The following is a 21818-nucleotide window of genomic DNA, read 5'->3' on the forward strand; positions in this document are numbered from 1 at the left end:
GGGAGAGGGGCCCAGAGACACCAGCAGTAAGAAACCCTGGGAACCCTGCTCTCAGGTGACATCTCCATCATCTCCCTGTGATCCCGCTGCCTTCTTCTCTCAATGAATCCGATGCGGAGTCCTTTTTCAGTAACATTTTATTTTAAATCCTTAGTGAAGATCTAAGACAAAAATATAAAGTGCTAGATTTTAGGGTTGGGGGCAGAGGGAAAGGCCCACTGCGTTCATACCATTTGGACTTGCCCTGTTCAGTTCCTCAGAGATGAAAGACGGTTTATCTCAAAATTGGGGGGAAAAAAGTCATTCTTGAGTTTCCCACCAATCAGTGTCCATGAGGAGTTGAGGGACAAAGTCATCACAGACCACCAATGAGAACGCTCACTGTGGGAGGCAGGTTGACAGCAAGGAGGCTGAGGCTGTCTCAAAGAAGACGGGCGGGATAGAGAGGAGAGGAGGCACCGGGTCCTGCAGGCTCTGCAGCAGAGACAGGGTGGCCGCCTGCTCCTCTGGGGTCTCCTTCAGCATACGTCGGGCAAAGGCCTGCTCCATCTGTGCGGAGAGGTGGGAGAGGGGTCCCTGAGCACCACAGGGCCAGATGCTATACCCCGGGCCTTCTTCCCCAGGATGCCTTCTCTGGAACATACCACCCCCGCGAAGGCAGGCTCTGCTGACTCACCTGCACCGCAATCAGACTCTGTGAGGTGTGGCTGGGGTCAGGGTTCTCCTCCCAGAAGTTCAGTGTCACTTGAAACTTGGGTGGGGGCCCCAGGCCCTGGAAGTACCTGGCCAAGTCTGAGAGAGAAAAGGCCAGGAGTTGGAAGAAAGAGAAGACAGAAGGCCCCAGGCAGGGAGGGACGAAGGAGGAACCCATAAGGGAGGAAGAGGGGTGGTGATGGGGCCACTCGGAGGCCAAGGCTAGAGCAGGAGCCGGGGGTGGTGGGACCGCTGTCTCGTGCTAGGAGCTAAACTGCTACTCACCTGAGGACAACAGGGAAAGGGCCCCTTTAGGGGTAGCCGATCGTCACACACCCTGAAACCCCTCTGCTGGGGGAGCTCAGGGTCCGCTTGGCAGCAGCCCTGGCTGCTGACACAGCCATGCCACACCTTGGTTGCCTGTTCACTCCCTTCCACACTCACGCTCTGCATCCCCTATATTCCTGGCCCCAGTCCCAAGGTCCCGTTGAGAGCTGAATGGAGGCAGGAAGTGGAATTCTCAGCATGGTTGGGAGAGGGGGAACCCCAGGGCAGCTCGAGCAGTGGGTGAGAACATGTGACATGCACAGCTCTCACAAGTGTGGATGGTTGTTGTGCGAGTGTGTCTGGCGGGGGAGAGGGGTGTGGTGCAAAGCACACCTTCTTGTAATTACTGTATGCTCCCATGTGGTGGCGCTCCTGAGATGCAATATTATGGTGGTGAGCTCCACCTGGGCCTCACCTTCTGTGGCCTTGGCCCAGGAAGGAGGGCTGCCAGGGCTGAGCCCTGGGATGTGCACCACACAAGTGCAGGGGCCAGGCCTGGACTGTGCTGGGGGATTGGCTGGAGGGAGCACAGGGTGACGGCCGGCCTACAGGTGGGGAGTGGAGGTGGGGGAAGGGGCTCAGGTGCTTGGCTGGAGCAGCCTCACCTCTGCAGAAGTAGCTGGTTCTGAAGAGCTCCACGCACTCGTTGGTGGGCAGCAGGTGCGGACCCGGGCCAGGTGGCATCTGGGGCGCGTTCCAGGAGATGGGAATGGGGCAGAGGCGCTGCACAAAGAGGCCCCGGGAGTTGCTGGCCAGCAGGACCCCTCTCTGGAGTTGGTTCAGCAGACGGTGGGCGGGCTCGCGTGGGTCGGGTTTGGGAAAGATCACCTGCTCCATGCTGCACTGGGAGCTTGAGGGCTCAGCCACGAGGCGGCAGTCCAGGCTCTGCACCTGGGCCTCACCCACCACACGCCCGTTGTAGATGAAGGTGAGCAGCAGAGAGTAGTCTGCAGACAGAGAAAGGCCAGCTGCACCAGTGCCCTCCAGGGGGCCCACTGACTGGCAGGAAGTTCTGGAGAAATGAAGAGGGACACCTTGCAAATCCAATATCCTCATTTTGCTGGTGAGGAAGGTGGGCCTCACAGAGACCAAATGAGGGCTGGTAAGCACCAGGCAGGCTGCGAGGCGGGGGCAGCAGCTGTACCTTCTGAGGACAGAGAAGACCCTTGCCTTTCCTATCCTCATCCCCCAAACCTCAGCAGCCGGGGGCGGGGCGGGGGGCGGGCGGGGCTTCCACTCATGCTTTCCCAGCCCTTATGTATGTGTCTGACTCTCTGCAACTCCATGGACTGTAGCCTTCCAGGCTCCTCTGTCCATGGGATTTTCCAGGCAAGAATACTGGAGTGGGTTGCCATTTTCTTCTCCAGGGCATCTTCCCGATCCAGGGATCAAACCCAGGTCTCCTGCATTCCAGGCAGATTCTTTACCACTACACCATGGGAATTCCCTGGCTCCCAGCACTCAGGAGAGGAGCTAATACATAGGTTTCCACTGAGGCCTTAATGCTCAGGGTCTTACAGTTTACAAGAGGGTCCCTGAGATCAGGCCTCTACTTAACCCACAGAATCAACATCTCAAAGTGGATTTCCAGGTTAGAGAATGTGTAGGGGGTATTTTTGAGAAGTGAGCTGTGTGGAGTCTGGAATCTGGCAGGCATGCTGCCTAGAAACCAGTGCCTCTGGGTCAGGGAGCCTGCTGCAAGCCCTGACAGATTAGATAACACATGCATGGCCTTAGGACGACGAAGGGAGACAGGGACAGGGGTGAGTCAGAAACGCCAAGTACCTGAATCTGGAGGGGGCAGAACCTCCAGGGACAGCAGTTCTCCCTGGAAAAGAGCCTCAGCTGTGTCCCTACCTGGAAGGGAGGCAGAGGTACTGGTCATTCAGAGTGGACCGGGGAGTCCAAGGGCCATAGGGTGTGGTGTGGAGGATGACAAAAAAGGCAGGGCACTCAGTACCTTCCTGAGGCTCAGGGCTGTTGCTGCTGCTGCTGCTGCTTCCGCTGCTGCTGCTGCTGCTACTGCTGCTTCCGGTGCTCCCAAAGTCTAAACGGCCAGCTCCCCCATTGGTCTCCACCATCTCCTGCAGACACAGTCCCTGTGGTTGGCCCACCTCGCCCCCAGTCACTGCTCTGCCCTCAGACCCATCCGGTTCCCTCCCCAGCTCTCACATTCTGAGGGGGCTCCTGGAGCAACGAGGGGCTGAGTATGCAGTTCTTTGCGGTAACTTCTTCCTCTTTCTTCTCAGAGGATGCAGAACTGTGGGGTCGCTTTGATGGTAATTTCTGGGTCCCTGATTGAGCTGTGGAACGTTGAGAGGGAGGCAAACGTCAGAGCCTTAAGTGGGCACAGAAGGAAGGGGAAAGACAGGAGGCAGTGAAAGCACTGGCAGGACTGGGCAGGGAACCTCCTTCCCAAGGACAGGGCAGATCTCTGAGCGAGGGGCCTGGAGGGAGGCCCACCACCCTCCTGGGAGGCGCAGAACTCCATCCTTCCCCCACACTCCACCCCCAGCTGCTGATTTTAAGAGTGGTGGGGCACAGGGACACCCACCGGGGACAGTTCCTGGTGGCAGCAGTCGGTACACCTTGTAGGGCTCAGCGCCATCCCTGTGGCCGATCTCAGGAACCTCCTCAAATTCACAACTTTTGTTGAGAGCACAGCGCAAACGAGTCTTCCAGATGGCAGGGCCTTCCGAGCTCCCCTCCCTGTACTTCCCCTTGTATATCGCCCAGGCCTAGAAGACAGCAGCAGTAAAGAAGAGATCGCTGGTAATGGACCACTGACCCGCCTGGCTTCATGGATGTACAGCCTGAGCGCTCGCACAGAAGGGCTCGAGCTAGGTTTATGCTCAGTTGTTGCCACCGCGAGATCCATGCTGAGTTTTGCCTTTCCATCTTGCGTGGGGCTGGTCCTACCCTCCAATCGCCCGTTTATCTGTCACCCTACAGGGTGACAGTGCCAGCGTGTGCTCCACCCCTCCCTCCGAGAGGCCAGTTTCCAGGCTTCACCTTGAAGAAGGCGGCATCCTGGTCCTCCCGGAAGTCCTGCTTGCCTGCGTGCTTCCAGGGGATCCGGAACATGGTCTTGGCCGCATCCTCCCAGCACACTCCTGGGAACTGCCCGCTCTCCACTTGCTCCACCACCCAGTTCCGGAGCTTTCGGGTGCAGCGCGTCCTGCCTGATGCCATCCTGGGGATAAGAGCAACAGAAGTGTCAGGGGAACTGACACTTTGGGAAGAGTAAGACCCTGGCCCTTGGGGTTGGCTTCTGGCCAGGGCCCCTGGAGATCCCATTTATATTTTGCCTCCAGACGTATCTCAAAATTCTAAGGCTGAATTGTTTCATTTCTGCCATCACTAGCAAGTACCAAAAATGCTTTCTTTTTAACATCCCAAGCTGTGACGTCTGGAGGGAAATCCTAGGCATTGGTCTTGATATTTTTCAGGAATCTACTGTTTGGAAGAGAATTCCCCTGGTGTCCTGCTCCAGGTGAGATGTCCTGTCTAGATCCCCAGTGTTTACAGTAGCTGCTTCTGAACCCTCTTCACCCACCACCCACAACTCCTTTGATGTTTCCCAAACTTCCTCTGTGCTTGTCCCAGGAGCAAGTTGGGCAGGGAGCTGGGGGCTGGGGCAGAGCTGGGGCGGAAGTGGGCAGGGCCAGAAGGCAAGAAAACAATCAGGAGATGGGGGCTATCTTCTTCCCCAAACAGCCCCATAGCAGGTCCACCTGCCCTTGGCCTGTAGGGCTTGGGACACTGGCCCCGGATCAGTCTTTCACTCAGGCCAAACTTCTAGCTCCCTAGCTCACAGGCCTTCTGCTCTCTATCCCTCAGTCTAGCAGAGGCGTCCCCAGAAGCCCCTACCACCACCTCCAGTCTGGCCGGACTTTCCAAACCTAGGCCCAAGCTGATACCCATTTTTGGTTAATCTTACCTGAGCTGCTGTGCAGGCAGTTCCAGGTCTCAGCCGACCTCAGCTCAGCCCAGCCCAGCTCAGCTCAGCTCCCAGCTGGGCAGCTTCTGTATCTCTCCACCCCTTCCTACAGTCCCCACCCTAAGTTTCAGTTCTCCTCCAGGGAGGGCCCTTTCCCTGAAATCACGTGGTCTCAGAGTTGCAGGGCAACTGGTTACCACCAGGGGGAAGCAACATCTGAGAACCTTATGTTTAGAATCCTGCTGTCGGAAGGTGGAGGAAGGCCTCTCCTGCTTCAGGCTCCTTCCCTTTCCTCCCTTAAGATTCCCTTTGCTTGTATCTGACGTCTTTATGACACTGCTGCTTCCCCTGGGAGGCTGCAGTGTCCTGGAGTCTGGCCTGGGGCCTCTGTATAGCTCTGTACCACTTGCCCATCTATATTCCCCCCATGGTGCCTGCTTGGTACCTACTAGGTGACCCTAGATATCAGCTGAATTCAATGAAAGAAACAAAGGAGGCAGGGAAGGAAGAAGCCCAGGCCAGGTGGCTGGATGGGGAGGTTGCCCTTGGCTACCCACAAGTTTTAACAAAGCTGTGTTCACCCCATTCCCCTTTCCCTGGTGCCCCAGGATGGTTAGGTCAGGAAGGAAGAAGGACTACCAAGAAGCCTGGGCAAGGAAATGCCTCTTTATTGGTGCTGGAGTTGTTCCTGTGGGAGTCGAACCACAGGCCCCTCTTTGGGACCCTCGCCCTCAGCTACTTCCTCCTGCGGGGGATACTCTGTCCCAAGGGCACCTCTTCTATCAGCTTCTGCAGAAAGAGAGAGAAGACGATGATGCTGGAAGCCTGGGACTCAGACACAGGCTGGAAAGGGGACTCCTAGAGAGTGGGGTCAGAGGCAAGGCTGGTGGGGAGGCTTCACCTGTAACAGGCGGGCGTGGTAGGTGGGGGCGTCCTCCCCGGGCAGCGCCTGGGGGCGCACGTGCAGGTAGCGCTCGGCAGCTGTCTCCAGTTCTTCCAGTTCATACAGGGTGGCTGGGTCCAGTGAATGGGCGTTGATGAGGCTCACAAGATACTCTTTGTAGTGCGCCCTGGGGAGATGAAAGGGTAGAACATTTGTTCTGTTTGGCTGATTTTAACTGAGTGAGCTGAGCACCGTGCTGGGCACTAGCGTACTCAGAAGAACCAGATGGACGCCCCTCACCTGTTGCTCTTGTAGGCACTTGCCAACCTGTGCGTGCTGCCTGCCGTGCCCTTGCCTGGAGGGCCCCCTCCCTCCCACTTCTCACAGGACGCATTACTCCCAGAGGCCCACTTCTCTGCCCAGGCACACCCCCAGTTCTCCCTGCAACACCAAGCTCCATGCCCCGCCTGGCACTCACTGGCAGAGGCCAGCATAGCCAGCGGGAGTCTCCTTGCCACAGGCTTCGTCCCGGAACCCGTTGGGAACTTCCTTCTGCTCCATCACTCGACAGCCACCTAGGGAAAAGGGAAGGGACCCTTTGCCTGGAAGAGGCCACTGACCACAAAGGCCCAGGAGAACATGGGAGGCAGCCTCTGGAAGAGGACTGAGGAGAGGAGTCCCTGCTCTAACGGGGGCGGGGCGGGGGGGGCGTTGGGAAACAGATGCCACTATGCAGACCACTTGTGATACAGAAGCAGGGATCTGCTGTCCTTGCGTTTAGCTAAGCTCTTACAAGGTTAGCTTATTCTGTGAAAGTCTCACTCTATGTAGATGGTGAGAAGTGGGATACATTAGAATCACATGTAACATCTTTTCTGTTGTCCTCACAGAACCTAAAACAGTGCAACTAGTAAGTCTCATTAAATAGGCATTGAGTTAATTAATGAATCACTATCCTTTGGGAATGGGAGAATAAAATTAGCATCAAGGTACCAGGTGCTTGAATGTGGCCTTACATAAAACAGCTGGGCTGTACGTTGGACACGAGCCCGCTTCACAGAGGAAGAAGCAAGCCCGGGGAGGCTGACTCACCAGAGGACACAGCAAGCAGGCACAGGACGGGCTCTGCATCCTGGTTCAACCCCACACCCAAGCCCCCCTTCATCCATCACACTGCGGGAGCCAGCCCCTCCTCCCAGGCCTGTCCCGACACTCACCTCCGGGCACTGCCCGGGCCCCCACTGGGGGTTCTGTGTTGAACATGACATTATTGTCCTGAGGACAGAAGGATGGGAGTTAGTTTCCCTGGATGCCAACCTGCTGATTTCTCCACGTCTGACCTTTCCCTTCCTGCCACCCTACACCCTGCCTCCTCTCCTGGGCAGCTGGCAAACCAGCCAAGTTGGCCACCCAACCTGAAGTAGCTTTTGCAGCCGGACAGCAGACCAGTCCCGCAGGTAGAAGAGGCAGTCTCGGGGGTGGTGGCCGTGCAGGGACTTCTTCACCCTGCAGTTAGGGTCTGGACATTTCTGGTGGAAACCCAGATAGGAGAGGGGCAGTTGGAAACTGTTGGGGTCCTGGCCTCTCAGGAACCCCTGCATGAGGGGTATAGGGGTGGGGGAGATGGAGACATTGGAGGGTCTGGAGCAAGCAGAAGCGGGGAGGGGACAGAGAGAGGTCCTTGACCTCACCCGCCCTGGTCTCCTCTTCCCCTGGGCTGCTCCTCCACTGCCTCCGCCCCTCCTCATGGGAGCCCCACCCTGCTACCCCTTCCATCCCAGTCCTGGGGGCTCACATTCTTGGCGTAAAAGGCACTGTAGCAGCCACTGCAGAACTGGTGGCGGCACTGGGTGCAGTGAAAGTGCATGCAGCCTCCCCGGGCCAGTGCGTACGAGAACTTGCACTTGGGGCAGTCTGCAAGGGTCAGCAGGTCAGGGTCGGGGCTGCTCCTCAGGCCCCAGGAAGTGTCATTCTACGCAATGAGAGATTACTGGGCACCTTACCTATGCCATTTTCCTGAAGGTACATCGCCAAGCCCTGGGCTTGGTATTCTGGGTCATTGGTGCGTTTCCAGTTCTGGAAATCTTCACAGCTCCGGCCTCGGTGCTGCTCCTCCCACTGCCAGAAGGAAGCAAGCTTCCCATGAAAGCTCCATGCCAGGCCCTTCTTGCTGGCCACCCCACTCAGATCCAGAGGGCCCTGACTCAGTGTACAGCTCTGCCATCCACCCTGTGCTCCAACACCAAACTGCAGGGCCAGCCTTGGTTCTCTCATCTCTTTACACCTGACACATTCACCAGCAAGTCTCATTTCTGTCACTCCAGCCCAGCTCCCCTTTTCTTTATCCCTACTCTGACGACCTTTACTCCAGGCCAGGTCAGGTCTCGCCTTGATTGCTTGCCTTGATGACCAGTCTCTCTGCCTCCACTCCTGCTCCGCTGTGGTTCAGCCTCCACCCGGCAGCCAGTGTGCCTCTGAATGCACACATCAGGCAGCTTCAACTGCACTGGGAGTGTTCTAGCTTGGAAGTTTGGAGGTAGGGTGGCAGGTGTTCACTTTATTATTGTGTTTCATAAGACAGACGCAAATTTTTGGTATCAAATATTTAACCTTTTTTATGAAGAATAAACAGCCAATTTTATTGGGCTCACTCAGACTAGGAATCCATTCAAATATTCAACATTTTAAAGGTACATGAGAGCGCACAACCCCTTGTTCAGTCTTAGAATGAAAGGACCTGAGACTTCCCTGGTGGTCCGGTGCTTCAGACTCCACACTTCTACTGCAGAGGGTGCAAGTTCGATCCCTAACTGGGGAACTAAGATCTTACATGACCCATGGCACAGCCAAAACAGAGAATGAAAGGCCAATGCCCTCCTCACTCGGCCTCATCATGACCTCTCCTGACCTGGCAGCCAGCTCCTCTCGGACCACCTGGCACTCTCGCCCTTGCTCTTGAGGCTCCAGACATACAACACTTTTTTGGATTTTGGCCTTTCTGTGTTTTGTTCTTTCTCTCTCGAATACTTTTTGCATAGTTGACTTTTAAATTTTCAGGCCTGAGCTTAAATTAAGCCATTTCATTTATTTCTAAATATTGATTTACTTTTGGCTTTGATGGGTCTTAGTTGTGGCAAGCCACTGGGGCTCTAATTGTGGCGCATAGGCTCAGATGCCTCAAAGCATGTGGGATCTTAGTCCCCCGACCAGAGACTGAACCCCTGATTGCAGGGCGGATTCTTAACCACTGGACCACCAGGGAAGTTCCTAAATCAAGCCATTTTAGAGAAGACTTATCTAACCTCCCAATCCCATGTACCAGGTAGGTCCACCCTGTTATTCCTGACCTCAGACTCCTATTTGTTTTCTTCATAGAACACATGGTGATGTATATACTTCTGTTCTCACTCCCTTCCTCAACCTTGCCCCCTCCCTCCCTTGCTAGTCTGTAAGCTCTTTGAGACCGGAGAGCTTGTCTGTTCTGTTCTGTAGCAAACCCCGAGCCTAACACAGCACCTGCAGTGGCTCAGCAGGTATTCCAAAAGGTTAGATGTGCCTCACCTGGCGCTTACAGCGCACACAGAAGGTCTGTTGACACTGGGGACATGTTGCTTCCAGCTGCTCACGCTCGTATATGAAGCCAAAGGAACACTGTGGGTGCAAGAGCATAAAGCTATCTAAGGCCTGACCGCGTGCTACTCCCCACCCCTCCTTCCGGTCAGCAACTCTGGGCACCCCACTGACCTGGGCACACCACAAGAACTTGGGGTCCCGCATGAGCACGCCCTCCGTCAGCTTCTTGTGGAACAGTGCATAGGCATCTGGCTCTAGGCTCTCTCGAAGCTGGGGACAGGATGCCAAAGTGGCGGGTGGGCAAGGCTCCTGTTCAAAGCCCAGGGCATCCCGAGTCCGAGGGACTGCCCTACCTGGATGTCGAGGGTGGAGAAGTAGCCGAGCAGCTGGGTGTCATCGGTGAGGTCGGGGCGGCCACATCCAGGGCACGCCATATCTGTAATGTGCTTCTCCTTCAAGGCGATGGTGAAGTGCTGGCGGAAGCAGTCAGGGCAGATGGTGCACTCACAGGAGGTCAGGGACTGCATCTGGTGGAGGGGAGAGGATGGGAGGGGAGGGGTCAGAAGCTACAGCTGCCAGCCGGTGGGAGGGGCAGTGGCCTGGTGTCTGCTACAACTGGTCAGGCAACTTAAATGTCTGAAGACCTTCAGATGGAAAAAAAGCAGACAATGGTGAGACCTAATGTAAATGGAAGAAGACACTCTAAAGGCATCCTCAGTCAATTAAAAGCAAACACATGATAACTGAATCACTCTTCTGTGCTGTACACCTGAAACTAGCACAACATTGTAAAACAACTACACTCCAATAGAAAATAAAATTAAAAAAAACCAAACATTAATTACAAAGGAAAAAAGGGAGGGGGGTATTCCCTGGTGGTCCAGTGGTTAGGATTCCACACTTCCACTGCTGAGCACCTGGGTTCAATTCCTGGTTGGGGAACTGAGATCCTATAAGCCATGTGGCATGGCCACAAAAAGCAAACATACAAACATCCTTGAAATGATAAAACTATAGCAATGGAGAACAGACTGCTGCTGCTGCTGCTGCTGCTGCTAAGTCACTTCAGTCATGTCTGACTCTGTGTGACCCCATAGACGGCAGCCCACCAGGCTCCCTCATCCCTGGGATTCTCCAGGCAAGAACACTGGAGTGGGTTGCCATTTCCTTCTCCAATGTATGAAAGTGAAAAGTGAAAGGGAAGTTGCTCAGTTGTGTCCAACTCTTAGCGACCCCATGGACTGCAGCCCACCAGGCTCCTCCATCCATGGGATTTTCCAGGCAAGAATACTGGAGTGGGGTGCCATTGCCTTCTCCGGGAGAACAGACTAGTGGTTGCTATATGACAGGAGGAGGGGAAGAAGGTTACAACTATAAAGCTGTAGCACAAGGGGGTTCTTTTGTGATATCTTGATTGTAGTGGTGGTTACATGAATCTACATGTGAGATAAAATTGCACACAAGTACACACATAAACCAGAAAAAATGTCAACAACCTCAGATATGCAGATGATACCTCTTTAATGGCAGAAAGTGAAGAGGAACTAGAGAGCCTTTTCATGAGTGAAAGAGGGGAGTGAAAAAGCCAGCTTAAAACACAATATTAAAAAAACTAAGATCATGGCATTCGGTCGCATCACTTCATGGCAAATAAAAGGGGAAAAGGTGGAAGCAGTAACAGATTTCCTCTTCTTGGGTTCTAAAATCAGTGTGGATGGTGACCACAGCCATGAAATTAGAAGATGATTGCTTCTCTGTCTATGAAAAACCTAGACAGTGTATTAAAAAGCGAAGACATCACTTTGCCAACGAAGGTCTGTATAGTCAAAGCTATAGTCTTTCCAGTAGTCGTGTACAGATATGAGCTGGACCATAAAGAAGGCTGAGCACCAAAGAATTGATGTTTTCAAACTGTGGTGCTAGAGAAGACTCTTGAGGGTGGGTCCCTTGTACAGCAAGGAGATCAAAGCAGTCAATCTTAAAGGAAATCAATCCTGAATACTCAATGGAAGGACTGATGCTAAAGCTGAAGCTCCAATACTTTGGCCACCTGATGTGAACAGCAGATTCATTGGAAAAGACCTTGATGCTGGGAAAGTTTGAAGGCAGAAGGAGAAGAGGATGACAGAGGATGAGATGGTTGGATAGCGTCACTGATTCAATGGACATGAACTTGGGCAAACTCTGGGAGATGGGTGAGGGACGGGGAGGCATGGTGTGCCGTAGCCCAGGGGGTTGCAAAGAGTTGGACACAACTTGGTGACTGAACAACAAACATCCACGTCCACGAACAAAATGAACAAGGTCTGCAGTCTAGCTAATGTTGTACCAATATTTATTTCTTGGTCCTGACACTATACTACAATTATATAAGATATCACCATTGGGAGGTGGGCAGAGCACACACGACTGTACTATTTTTACAATTTTCTGTGAGCCTACAATTATTTTAAAATAAAAAGTAAAAACAAACAAACAAAAACACAGAGCCAGCCTAACTAACCTGGGCTGTATTTGGCCAAAGAACTGCCACTTCTGACCTAGAGTTAAGTTAGAAGGGGCTCAGGAGATAAGAGGGGCCTATCCCTACCAAACGGGTATTTGATCAGGACATTAAAGAATTACTGGTAATTTTTGTTGGCGTGACAGTGGCATTTGTGCTTGTATTTTCAAAGAGTTTTATCTTTTAGAGATAGATATGAAAATATTACAGGTGAACTATCTGATGTCTGAGATTTGCTTCAAAATAATCCTGTGTAGATAAGTAAAGATTGGCCATACATTAATAATGGTTGAAGCGTGATGATGAATACATAGTGGAGGGAGGGAGGCTGAATTTCTTATACAATTTTCTCTACTATTGCATACTTGAAATTTCCCATAATAGAACATTAGAAAGAAAAAGAGAGAGAGGTGGCCTATTCCTGCTCTCCCCTTCCCAGAAGCCTTCAGGGGCACATGGGCAACTGCAGAGCAAAAGACAACATGAGAGACAGGACCCGGGGTAGAGGGGAGGTCCAAAGGGAACAGAGCGATTCTAAGGCTGGAAGCAGTGGAGACTCACCCGGTTGCGGGGCAGGACCCAGCTGCACACGGCACACTCCTGGGCAAGCAAGCGGCGCAGGAAGGCCCGGTCCTGGCTCTGCCTCACAGCCTCCACCACGTCCCCCAACTCATAGTTCCTAGGTGTTTCCTGCAGCAGCGCCAGCGCCAGCTCTGCCCGGCCCCAGCTGGGGAGTGAGTGGACTGCCAAAAGCCGTCTGACCAGGCTCTGCAAGGCGATTCAGGCGGAAAGGGAAGAAGTGGCTGTCAGACCCCAAGGAGCCTACCCTTCAGCCTGCCCTCAGCCCTACTAAGTGGGCTCTTCACCTCCTTCCAGCACCTGCTTATCTGGCCCATCCCAGGAAGGGGTGGGCTCAGGGCCACTGTCCCAGAGGCGCTGATGGAAGGGCTCCAGGCGCTGGCGCTGTAGCTCAGTCAGGGCTCGTGCCACATCACCCCCATGTTGGAATAAGGCTTGAAGAGACCCTTCCTCAGGCTCGAAGCCCAGGGACCGGAGCTCCTGCACCTGTGAGTTGGAAGGGGCGAGAAGCAGTGAATCAGAGCGTGAGAGGCTCTTAGATCCACAGCCCTCAACCGTGCCTCACCTCCAGTATGGCTGCTATACCTTCCTCCGCCGGGTCCTCACACACTCTTCCACAGCTTCATCCAGGTTGCCATGACGATCCAGCCAGGCCTTCCGGGCCTCCTGACAGGAAAAGGCGCCCAGCCCCGGGTCCTGCTGTCCAGCCAGCTCAGCCACCATCTCCAGCACGTACGGCAGCTCTGAGCGCAGCCACTGCAGGGGCACTTCGGTGCCCGAGTACTGTAGAGCCGAGAAGACCTCCTCTGGACAGGCGCCTCCAGCTTCCCCTTCCTAAGAAACAGCCCCGCTCAGATAGACAGCCCATCAGGAAGGGCACACTCCATCCCCCCCTTGAAGAAGTGAAGTTGCTCAGTCATGTCCTACTCTTTGTGACCCCATGGACTGTAGCCTACCAGGCTCCTCGGTCCATGGGATTTTCCAGGCAAGAGTACTGGAGTGGGTTGCCATTGCCTTCTCCAGGGGATCTTCCCAACCTAGGGATTGAACCCGGATCTCCCGCATTGTAGACAGACGCTTTACCGTCTGAACCACCAGGGAAGCCCATCCCCCCCTTAGCCTGAACCAAAATGCTGACAGTGCTTGAGACCATGGATCATGTGAGCAGTGCACAGTCTGATACCTGCCATGGGGGAAGGGTTCAGGCAGCTGCTGCTGACAATGACAGGTTTTGAGAACGCCCATCAATCAACTGCAGCCTTTCCCTTCCCCGACAAGCTCATCCCAGGCCCACGTCCTCACCCGGATCTTGAGCACCAGCTGGAGTCCTTCTTCCCTCATCTTGTCTTGGCGCTGCTTCTCAAGGTCCCCACAGGAACTAGTCACGGGGGCATGGAGGGGTCGTGGAGGCCCTGGTTCAGGGTGTCGCTCTTCCAAAGAGCTGGCATGGGGCTGGGGGGTCTGCTGTACTGGGACGGGGCTGCTGGTCCGGTTGCACATAGCACATACCCAGCCAGGGCCCGAGTTGCAGAAGGTACAGTGAATACAGTACCACGCTGGAGTCTGGACAGGGGAAAGCACAGTATCCCCCTGCTGGAAAGGCAGAAAGAATTATCCTATCAAAGGGTGGCTAAGGCTCAAAATGGAAATATAGGAAGCTTGGGGGAAGATACCGGGGAACTAAGGGAAAACAGAGGATGAAGAAGTAGAGAATGGCCTGTGGTAACAGATGTAAATAAAGAGATGAGAAGGCCAGGAACAAGATACCTGAAGGGGCTTCAGGCAAATGCCGGAATCCTGAGAATCCACCACCAAGCTGGGAGGCTGAGCCAGCCGAGGTCGCTCACATATGGCACACAGCACGGCCGCAGCCTCGTTCTCAAAGGTGCAGCTCTGGCAGGCCCAGTGACCCCGAGAAAGCTCAGGTTCTAGGCCCCCAGTTCCTTGGGGACCCTCGATTCCCGGACCCAAACCCTTACAGCCTCGGGGCCGATCACAGGCCACACAAAGTACTGCCCAAGGTTCATTTAATAGGGCACAGGCAGAACAGGGCCAGAGCAGACGGGCACTTGCAGGATCGGGGGGAGAAAAAGAGCTGTCTCCCAGGGTCGGCCCGGAGGCTGGCTGAGGCCGTGGTGGAGCTGAGGCAGGTAGGCTGTAATGGATAAATAGACATGGCCTGCTGAGGGGGTTGCATAGGCCTCTTACCCATGGGCCCCCCTCATACCCTGCAGGACAGCACATGGCTCTGGCCTTTGCACATGTTATCCTCTCTGCCTGGAACATTCGCACACTCGTAGCCTATTCATCAGTGAAATGACAGCTTAAAGTTCAGGTCTGGCTGGTAAATATCTCAGCCTCACCCCTATTAGACACTTAAAATACTGCCAACTGATTGAGCTGATCCTTCTGACGAGGGTGCATCCTCCCACTACCTATTCGCACACCATGACAATCTATTTTGCTATGACTGGTATGTATATCTTGCTTGGTATGTATGTCTATGATCTCCTGAAGGGCAGGAGCCAGCTGCTTGGCATCTATGAAACAGTCTTTAGCACAAAATCCAGCACACAGTAGATTCAAGGAATATTAAGTTCTCTCAATTTTGCTCCCACTCAGAAAAGAAGATCTCTCTCGCACCTGGGGTGGACGGCCTGAGGGGCTCCATGCAGGGTCTGGCGATGGTGATGTGCACGTTCTGGGTGTCCGTGGAAGAGGCGATCACAAGTTAGACACAAGGCCTGTTTACAGGCTGAGCAGTGGAGCGTGCCTGGGGCAGAACCACAGAGGAAGCAGGGAGCAGGAGTGGAGCCTGGAGAATGGGAGACAAAGAACAGAGTATCTTTCTAAAAAAGACCAGGTTACATTTGAATCAGCTGTGGAGGGAAACAAATCACAGACTACTTTTCAACACATCTTTCTACCCAAAGAAACAATCTTAATCTCTTTTTTAAAAGAAAGGGAGATAATCAAGAAGAAAGAGGAAATTTCTATCAACATGATCTACTAGCACTCCTTCCCCCTAATACATAACAATAATACCTGCAGCAGAGGGTATGGTGAGGGGGCTGGGAGCAATCTCTCTCAGTAAGGGGGCAAACTCTGAGAGCTGCAGTAGCTGTGGAAAAAGGACAGGGAATGAGTAAGGGCTTGGGGACACAGGCCCACAACAGGTTTCCTTTGTTCATCAGGCCCCAAAGCCCCATTCCTGCCTTCCTTACATCATCTTCAACCTTGTCTTTCAGCAGCTGCTCCAGTGCTTGCGGTTTTGGATGAGCATTCTGCAAACAAGATGAGAAGAGTTCCCACCTATAGCCTTAGAACAAGACCCTCCCTTAAAGCCCTGGTCTCCCAACATTCAGAGTGAAAAGAACAGAGAGATCCCAAGTTACTGTGGGGACTATGCCTGTGATTCAGCAGTATGAGAGTCCCCAGACTGGCTTTGTTGTTAGGCTAGTCTCCCCAGCTCTGGTGCTTAAGTCCTCAGGACCAGAGATACCTTACCTGTAACAACAGATTGAGCTCTGTCCGAAGCAGCAGTACTTCCAGTGTGACTGTAGCAACTTGCTGCTGATCCGGCTCCTCCTGCCTTTCAGGAAAGCTCAACCCATCTGGCTGCTCCTCTGTGTAGCCATACAATCGCAGAACATCCCGGCCCCCCTACCACACAGGCAAACCAGTTACCGCCCAGCAGGCCCCCTTCCCAATAGGGCTGGGACTTCTAGCCAACTCCCAGCCAAGGCTAAGTCCCATTAGTCCTACTCCCATTAGGGGCTCAGGGGCTTCACCTGCACAGCATCCACCGTAGAACGAAAGACAGGGTTATTAAACTTGACCCCGCGCCAGTACCGAGGCCTCTGAGGGCTTAGGAGGTTGCGGCCATATTTCTCCAGGATATTCAGGGCCGTGGAGAGAGTGTTGAGGTAGTTTCGGGGCTGGGAGCAGTCAGAGAGCAGAGAGCTGTGAGCCCCGGCCCAGCCTCAGGTCCTCTGTCCTCCTCCCGAGCCGGGGCGGGCCTCACCTCCCCATGAGCGTTGCAGCGGACCAGGCGTGCAGCATCCAGCTGCAGGTAACGGGCTTCTGGCGGCAGAGAGGTGCCCAGTAGCGGCCAGAGCTGCTCCTGCGTAAAGGCCTGCCCGGAATCCCTCCTCAGGGCGCTCGCCAGCTCCTCGCGGGCCTCCAGGAAGGCCCGCTTCTCCTCCTCCCCCGGCATCCTGAGACAGGAGTCAGCCCCGGCCCGCTGCCAAACTGGACCGGGCGCAGGCTGTGCACGGCCCGAGCACCGCCCGGAGCGTCTGGGGTCTGGCTTCCCGGCCCGACCCTGGTCGGTGCGGACGCCCCGGGTCACTCAGGCCACGGTCACTCTTCGGCCCCGGGCCCCATGCCAGGGTTAGCGGGAACAGGAAGTACTAGGAAAGAGGGCGGGATTGAGACCCAAATTCAGGGGAACGGGAGGGGTTTAAACTTCAGATGGGGTGGGGCCAGGAAGTCAGGGGGCGTGACCATGAAGACCCAGCCAATTATAATGGTAAATAGTCCCTGGCTCCTCCCCCAGAGCGCCTAGGCAATAAACCTCGTTCTAGGTCGCTTCCCCTCTTTGGTCCAGGCTGGTTCCACCCTTCTCCGGGTAGCTCCCGGTGCGGGGTTACTTTATTCCCCTCAAAGTCCTCCTCTCTATCCGCACCCCACTGAGGAAATCCCACTCAGCTGGGGACTCAACTCTGGCCAGCCTGAGCCCGTCAAGCCCCTCTGTCAGTCTTGAAGATACAGCGCCCTTCAGGAGGAAGCCCCCTCTCCTTCTTCCATATCCTCTATCCTGTCTCCCTCCTACTACTTCTCCCACTCACTCTGATCCCTCTCTGACCCTTGCCCGCAGTCGAGCCTTCCTGGGGGAGCCACACCACTGAGCACCCCCTTTCCCACTCTCCCACCCTTCTCATCCCTACACCAACCCTGACTATTCTTGGGCGGTCCTTTCCCTTCCCTCTAAGCCTCTCCCCTTCGAGAGACAGCCCCTGTTCAATCTCCGCCTGTTCCACTTGTCCTAGCCCCTCCCCCGGGCAGCCCCTGGGCTTGTGACCAGTCGGCACCGCCTCTCCTACTCGCACAGGCTGAGAATGGCAGAGGGGCTCCCTACGGTTTGCTGCCTTCCAGGGGGAGGGGGAAAAGAAGGAAAGGGGCGGGGCTGAGGGGGGCGGGCCTGGACGTCGGGAGTGAAAGCGAAAGCCCAGGCGGCGAACTGGGGGACCGGAGATCTAGCAGCAACTGGAGCAGCATGGCCAAACCTTGTGGGGTGCGCCTGAGCGGGGAAGCCCTCAAACAGGTAACGGCGGACCGGGAGGCCAGGAAGGGGCCGAGGAGCCCCTCTGAATGGAGGCCAGACTGGGTGCTCCGGGGGAACGAGGCCGCACCAGAGAAATCTCCCAAGCTCTCTAAGTGCTTTCACTTCTGCCCCGGGGGATTACAGATACCACCTGCTCTCTGGACTATCTCTGCACTGAGCATAGGTTTCCAGGGAAATTTGGCTTGTGGTGCGAAAGAACTGAGCCAAGTTGGAGGGCATCCCATTGAGGGTGGGATCTTACTCTGGACAACCGAGACCCTTAACCGACATCCGGGTACTGCTCTCTGTGCAGGTGGACGTCTTCAGGCAAAATCTTTTCCAGGAGGTAAGTAAATCTTCAGGATTCAAGCGATTTAACCCAGAATCTAAAGCCAATACTTGAGGGTTGCAACTTCTCAGACTGATCCCCAAACCCACCCTCGCCCCGTGCCCTACTTTATCAAACCTTCACCCAAGATAAGCTCTTAATTGTTGATCTCTACTTTTACTTTGACCTCTCTTAAAACCGTCCTCAGTTCCGTCACTTCCTCTCCCTTCTTTTGGTGTGGAGGGAAAAGCCATGGCCCCAAAGTAGGAATGAATACCACAATTCTTGGTTCTGCTGCGTCCCAGCTTGGGCAAGTCCCTTCACTTTTCAGGGCTTCAGTTCCCTCATTTGTAAATGTTAGAGTCAATGATTTCCAAGGGCCCTTCCAGTCCCACTTCTCAGACATCTCACTGAATGTCTTCTGTGATTCTGACCGTTGCAATATAACCCACAGGCTGAGGAATTCCTCTACAGATTCTTGCCTCAGAAAATCATATACCTTAATCAGCTCTTGCAAGTAAGTAGTGTGAACTCCTCCTGCCCATCCCAAGGCCTCTCTCCTCTTCATCCACTCTCTCTAGCTAACAATTGCATTCTGAATGCAGAATACAGTTGTAAGTGGTAGACTGGGAACATTAGAATAACATGAAGCCTGAGCCTAGGTTCCGAGGCAGAGGGTGGGTGTGATGTATGAAGGGAAGTCTGTGACCCAGGTTGAGGGGGAAGAGGCTGGGCAGCCCCTGACAATGAGCTCTATGCAGGAGGACTCTTTCAATGTGACTGACCTGAATTCTCTCCGGGCCCCACTGGACATCCCGATTCCAGACCCCCCACCCAAGGATGATGAGGTGAGGCACTCAGGGTGTAGGGCTCTGGCTATAAACGCTGTGTAAATGATGGCCCTCCAACCTCCGCTACTTTTCCCCTTTTTCCCTTAGATGGAAACAGATAAGCAGGAGAAGAAAGAAGGTAAAAGAGGAAGAGGTGGCTAGGGAAAGGGAAATGGCACATTGACTGCTGGATGAGAAAGGGTCTAAATCCCCTCTTTCTCACAGTCCCTAAGTGCGGCTTTCTCCCTGGGAATGAGAAGGTTCTGGCCTTGCTTGCCCTGGTTAAGCCAGAAGTCTGGACTCTCAAAGAAAAATGCATTCTGGTAAGCCTGGGAACTGGGGGACATAGAGAAGACAAGCAAGGCCAGGCCCTAGATACTCAAGTCCTTCATTCAGGAACTTATTCCCCAATTAGGAAACTTCCTTCTGTGCCTTGTGTTTAGATACCTTTTGTTTATCACAATGTTGATCACATCCCCAAGTCAGATGGTGCTGTATCCACCTCCATAACCTCTGAACCTACTGCTGTACCAGGTATGCAGCACAGGTGCTATGATATAGTGAGCTGGTTTAAGAACTTAGGCACTAGAGGGAGACTGCCTTGGTTCAAATCCTGACTCTATCACTTACCTAGCTGGTTACTTAAAGTAAGTCACTTAGACATCCTGTGACTCAGTTTTTTCATCTGTTGAGTGGGTACAATAAGAATATTTACCTTGAAAGTTTGTTGTGAAGATTAAATGAGATATATAATACATAGCACAGTGCCTGGCATATAATAAGTACTCAGTTAAATGTAGGTTTATTAGGAAGTAGCAGTAATAAGAACAGAGAGTTTGTTGAATGATTCCTACATGATATCTTTTAATGTAGGTGATCACATGGATCCAGCACCTGATCCCCAAAATTGAGGATGGAAATGACTTTGGGGTGGCAATCCAGGTAAGAAAGGGTATGTGAGGATGCTGAAAGCAGGGAGAGACTTGGAGAGAAAGGGACAGGAGCTGGACATGAACCAGGAGGAGGTGGGAGATAGTGAGCGAAGGAGGGAGATGAAGTGTTTTCTTTGCCTCCCATCTCTTTTGTCACCACAGGAAAAGGTGTTGGAGAGGGTAAATGCAGTCAAGACCAAAGTGGAAGCCTTCCAGACAACTATTTCCAAGTGAGAACAGTTGGAGGGCTAGTATGGGGGTCTGCAAGGACATTTATTTGGACATGCCCAAAGCTGAGCATGCCCACTGGGATGTAGCAGGGCTTTGGGAAGGGTCTGAGGGACTCTCTCTCTCTCTCAGAATAGTCATTCCTGTGGTTATTCCTCTTGCTTCTGGCAGGTACTTCTCAGAACGTGGGGATGCTGTGGCCAAGGCATCTAAGGAGACCCATGTAGTAAGTACATAGTCTACCTGCCTTTTAGCTGAGGCTGGCTGGGGTGGGGGCGGGTGAGGAAGTGGGGATAGAGGTCCTCTTTGTCTTGTTTATGACCTTTCCAATGTGGAGTATATTAAGCCCAGGAAAACTGATTTGGGCTTCACAAACCTTGACCCCTTTCTCTGATCCTGTGTGATCCCATATCTTGGCTGAGAAGGGGTTCATTCTTCAAGTTACCTATTCCCTATATGAGCAAATGAGACTAATATCCCACCCTTCTATGGGGCTGACTCAGCTTTGCTTCTCACATCCCAGATGGACTACCGGGCCCTGGTGCACGAACGAGATGAGGCAGTCTATGGGGACCTCAGGGCCATGGTGCTGGACCTGAGAGCTTTCTATGTGAGTCTGGAGTAAGCCCTTAAGGGAGGTGGATGAGGGAGGCAGGGGAAAGGCCAAGAAACTGACTGTTGTCCTCTGGCCTTCTTCCAGGCTGAGCTTTACCATATTATCAGCAGCAACCTGGAGAAAATTGTCAACCCAAAGGGTGAAGAGAAGCCATCTATGTACTGAGCCCAGGGTTAGAAGGGAAATAAATGACCTATACTTTGTGTAGATAACCTCTGGTGTGTGTCTTTCATTCAAAAAACATGTACTGTCACCTGGGCTTCTCTTGGGGCTCAGATGGTAAAGAATCTCCCTGCAATGTAGGAGACCCAGGTTTGATCCCTGGGTCAGGAAGACCCCCTGGAGAAGGAAATGGCAATCCACTCCAGTATTCTTACAGTAGCCTCAAGACTTCTCCATCCATACAGCACTGATGATAAAATATCTAGGTTAATGATGAAAAGATTCTCCACAGTGAGGGACACCTAGAGAGGTTCACAGAGTTACATGGAGAAGAGAAGAGGGAGGAGGGAGATAGAGGTGACCAGGAGAAGAGGGGGAATCAAAAGGGGAGAGCGCAATCTAGCCAGTAATCAATTCCCTATCTGCTTTCCACAGTCTGGAACACTCAGAGAGGTTCACGGAGTTACACAGAGAAGAGAGGAGGGAGGAAAGAGATAGAGGTGACCAGGAGAGCAGGGGGAGTCAAAAGGAGAGAGACCAGTCTAGCCAGTAATCAGTTCCCTAAGTGTTCTTCACAGCCCGGAACACCCAAAGAGATTCACAGAGTTAAGTAGAGAAGAGAAGGGGGAGGGAGGAGATAGAGGTGACCTGGAGGAGAAAAAGAAGAGTCAAAAGGGGAGAGAGCAACCAAGCCAGTAATCACACTCCTAAGTAAAAAATGGGTACTGAAGATTGGATTCTTAAAGGTACAAAATTGATAACAAATACCAAAAAGCAAAGATTAAAAATCTAGAGTAGAGGTTAGACTCTCAAAAATACAATATTAAAAAAAAAATTGCAAAAATTATTAAAAATATATATACAAAATATGCTTTAAAATAGGGTCTTTTTTTGCAAG

General features: G+C 53.3%; 3 protein-coding genes across 10 annotated transcripts; 1 reads left to right on the forward strand and 2 right to left on the reverse strand.

Moving 5' to 3' along the window:
- Window positions 1-119: 119 nt before the first annotated feature.
- On the reverse strand, window positions 120-5725 carry IRF9 (interferon regulatory factor 9). 6 transcript variants are annotated; one of them, XM_070797082.1, is made up of 9 exons: window positions 5600-5725; window positions 4077-4213; window positions 3575-3758; window positions 3193-3323; window positions 2981-3104; window positions 2806-2877; window positions 1626-1967; window positions 677-792; window positions 120-549 (listed from the first exon to the last, which is right to left on the reverse strand). In XM_070797082.1, the coding sequence occupies exons 2-9, from the start codon at window positions 4116-4118 to the stop codon at window positions 379-381; spliced, it is 1182 nt and encodes a 393-aa protein (XP_070653183.1). In that variant the 5' UTR covers window positions 4119-4213; window positions 5600-5725; the 3' UTR covers window positions 120-378. The 6 variants fall into 6 exon arrangements, with proteins under 6 accessions (XP_070653183.1, XP_019823849.1, XP_019823850.1 ...); XM_019968290.2 differs by having other exon boundaries at window positions 4033-4213; XM_019968291.2 differs by lacking the exon at window positions 5600-5725 and adding an exon at window positions 4961-5118.
- RNF31 (ring finger protein 31) lies at window positions 5607-16917 on the reverse strand. Of its 3 annotated transcripts, XM_019968286.2 has the most exons (21): window positions 16523-16916; window positions 16290-16436; window positions 16006-16161; window positions 15723-15782; window positions 15544-15619; window positions 15142-15313; window positions 14266-14653; window positions 13801-14091; window positions 13084-13332; window positions 12799-12984; window positions 12481-12687; window positions 9770-9943; window positions 9588-9686; window positions 9405-9494; window positions 7847-7961; window positions 7639-7757; window positions 7259-7372; window positions 7061-7118; window positions 6322-6418; window positions 5862-6030; window positions 5607-5749 (listed from the first exon to the last, which is right to left on the reverse strand). In XM_019968286.2, the coding sequence occupies exons 1-21, from the start codon at window positions 16712-16714 to the stop codon at window positions 5696-5698; spliced, it is 3213 nt and encodes a 1070-aa protein (XP_019823845.1). In that variant the 5' UTR covers window positions 16715-16916; the 3' UTR covers window positions 5607-5695. The 3 variants fall into 3 exon arrangements, with proteins under 3 accessions (XP_019823845.1, XP_070653178.1, XP_019823846.1); XM_070797077.1 differs by lacking the exon at window positions 7847-7961 and having other exon boundaries at window positions 7639-7815; window positions 16523-16917; XM_019968287.2 differs by lacking the exon at window positions 16006-16161.
- A 761-nt stretch (window positions 16918-17678) lies between these two features.
- Window positions 17679-20970, forward strand: PSME2 (proteasome activator subunit 2). Its single transcript, XM_019968292.2, has 11 exons — window positions 17679-17824; window positions 18138-18170; window positions 18607-18669; window positions 18914-19000; window positions 19091-19121; window positions 19208-19305; window positions 19856-19924; window positions 20077-20144; window positions 20314-20368; window positions 20666-20752; window positions 20843-20970. Exons 1-11 carry the CDS (start codon window positions 17777-17779, stop codon window positions 20921-20923), a joined length of 720 nt encoding a protein of 239 aa, XP_019823851.1. The 5' UTR covers window positions 17679-17776; the 3' UTR covers window positions 20924-20970.
- Window positions 20971-21818: the final 848 nt, after the last annotated feature.

Source organism: Bos indicus, chromosome 10 (genome assembly GCF_029378745.1).
Source record: "Bos indicus isolate NIAB-ARS_2022 breed Sahiwal x Tharparkar chromosome 10, NIAB-ARS_B.indTharparkar_mat_pri_1.0, whole genome shotgun sequence".
Taxonomy (NCBI): Eukaryota; Metazoa; Chordata; class Mammalia; order Artiodactyla; family Bovidae; genus Bos; species Bos indicus.

What these genes read in the sequence shown, in the direction of transcription:
- IRF9 (XM_019968288.2), bottom strand. Translation starts at nt 4,450, where the DNA reads ATGCCTAGGATTTCCCTCCAGACGTCACAGCTTGGGATGTTAAAAAGA. An exon ending in TTAAAAAGAAAGCATTTTTG is followed by an intron (nt 4,214 to 4,391) that starts GTACTTGCTAGT and finishes TCTTATCCCCAG; the next exon opens with GATGGCATCAGGCAGGACGC. An exon ending in AACCAGCTACTTCTGCAGAG is followed by an intron (nt 793 to 1,625) that starts GTGAGGCTGCTC and finishes TTTCTCTCTCAG; the next exon opens with ACTTGGCCAGGTACTTCCAG.
- RNF31 (XM_019968286.2), bottom strand. Translation starts at nt 16,714, where the DNA reads ATGCCGGGGGAGGAGGAGAAGCGGGCCTTCCTGGAGGCCCGCGAGGAG. An exon ending in GGGTCCTGCCCCGCAACCGG is followed by an intron (nt 9,944 to 12,480) that starts GTGAGTCTCCAC and finishes CCCCTCCACCAG; the next exon opens with ATGCAGTCCCTGACCTCCTG. An exon ending in AGTTCTTGTGGTGTGCCCAG is followed by an intron (nt 9,495 to 9,587) that starts GTCAGTGGGGTG and finishes TTGCACCCACAG; the next exon opens with TGTTCCTTTGGCTTCATATA.
- PSME2 (XM_019968292.2), top strand. Translation starts at nt 17,777, where the DNA reads ATGGCCAAACCTTGTGGGGTGCGCCTGAGCGGGGAAGCCCTCAAACAG. An exon ending in GGCAAAATCTTTTCCAGGAG is followed by an intron (nt 18,171 to 18,606) that starts GTAAGTAAATCT and finishes TATAACCCACAG; the next exon opens with GCTGAGGAATTCCTCTACAG. An exon ending in TTCCAGACAACTATTTCCAA is followed by an intron (nt 20,145 to 20,313) that starts GTGAGAACAGTT and finishes TGCTTCTGGCAG; the next exon opens with GTACTTCTCAGAACGTGGGG.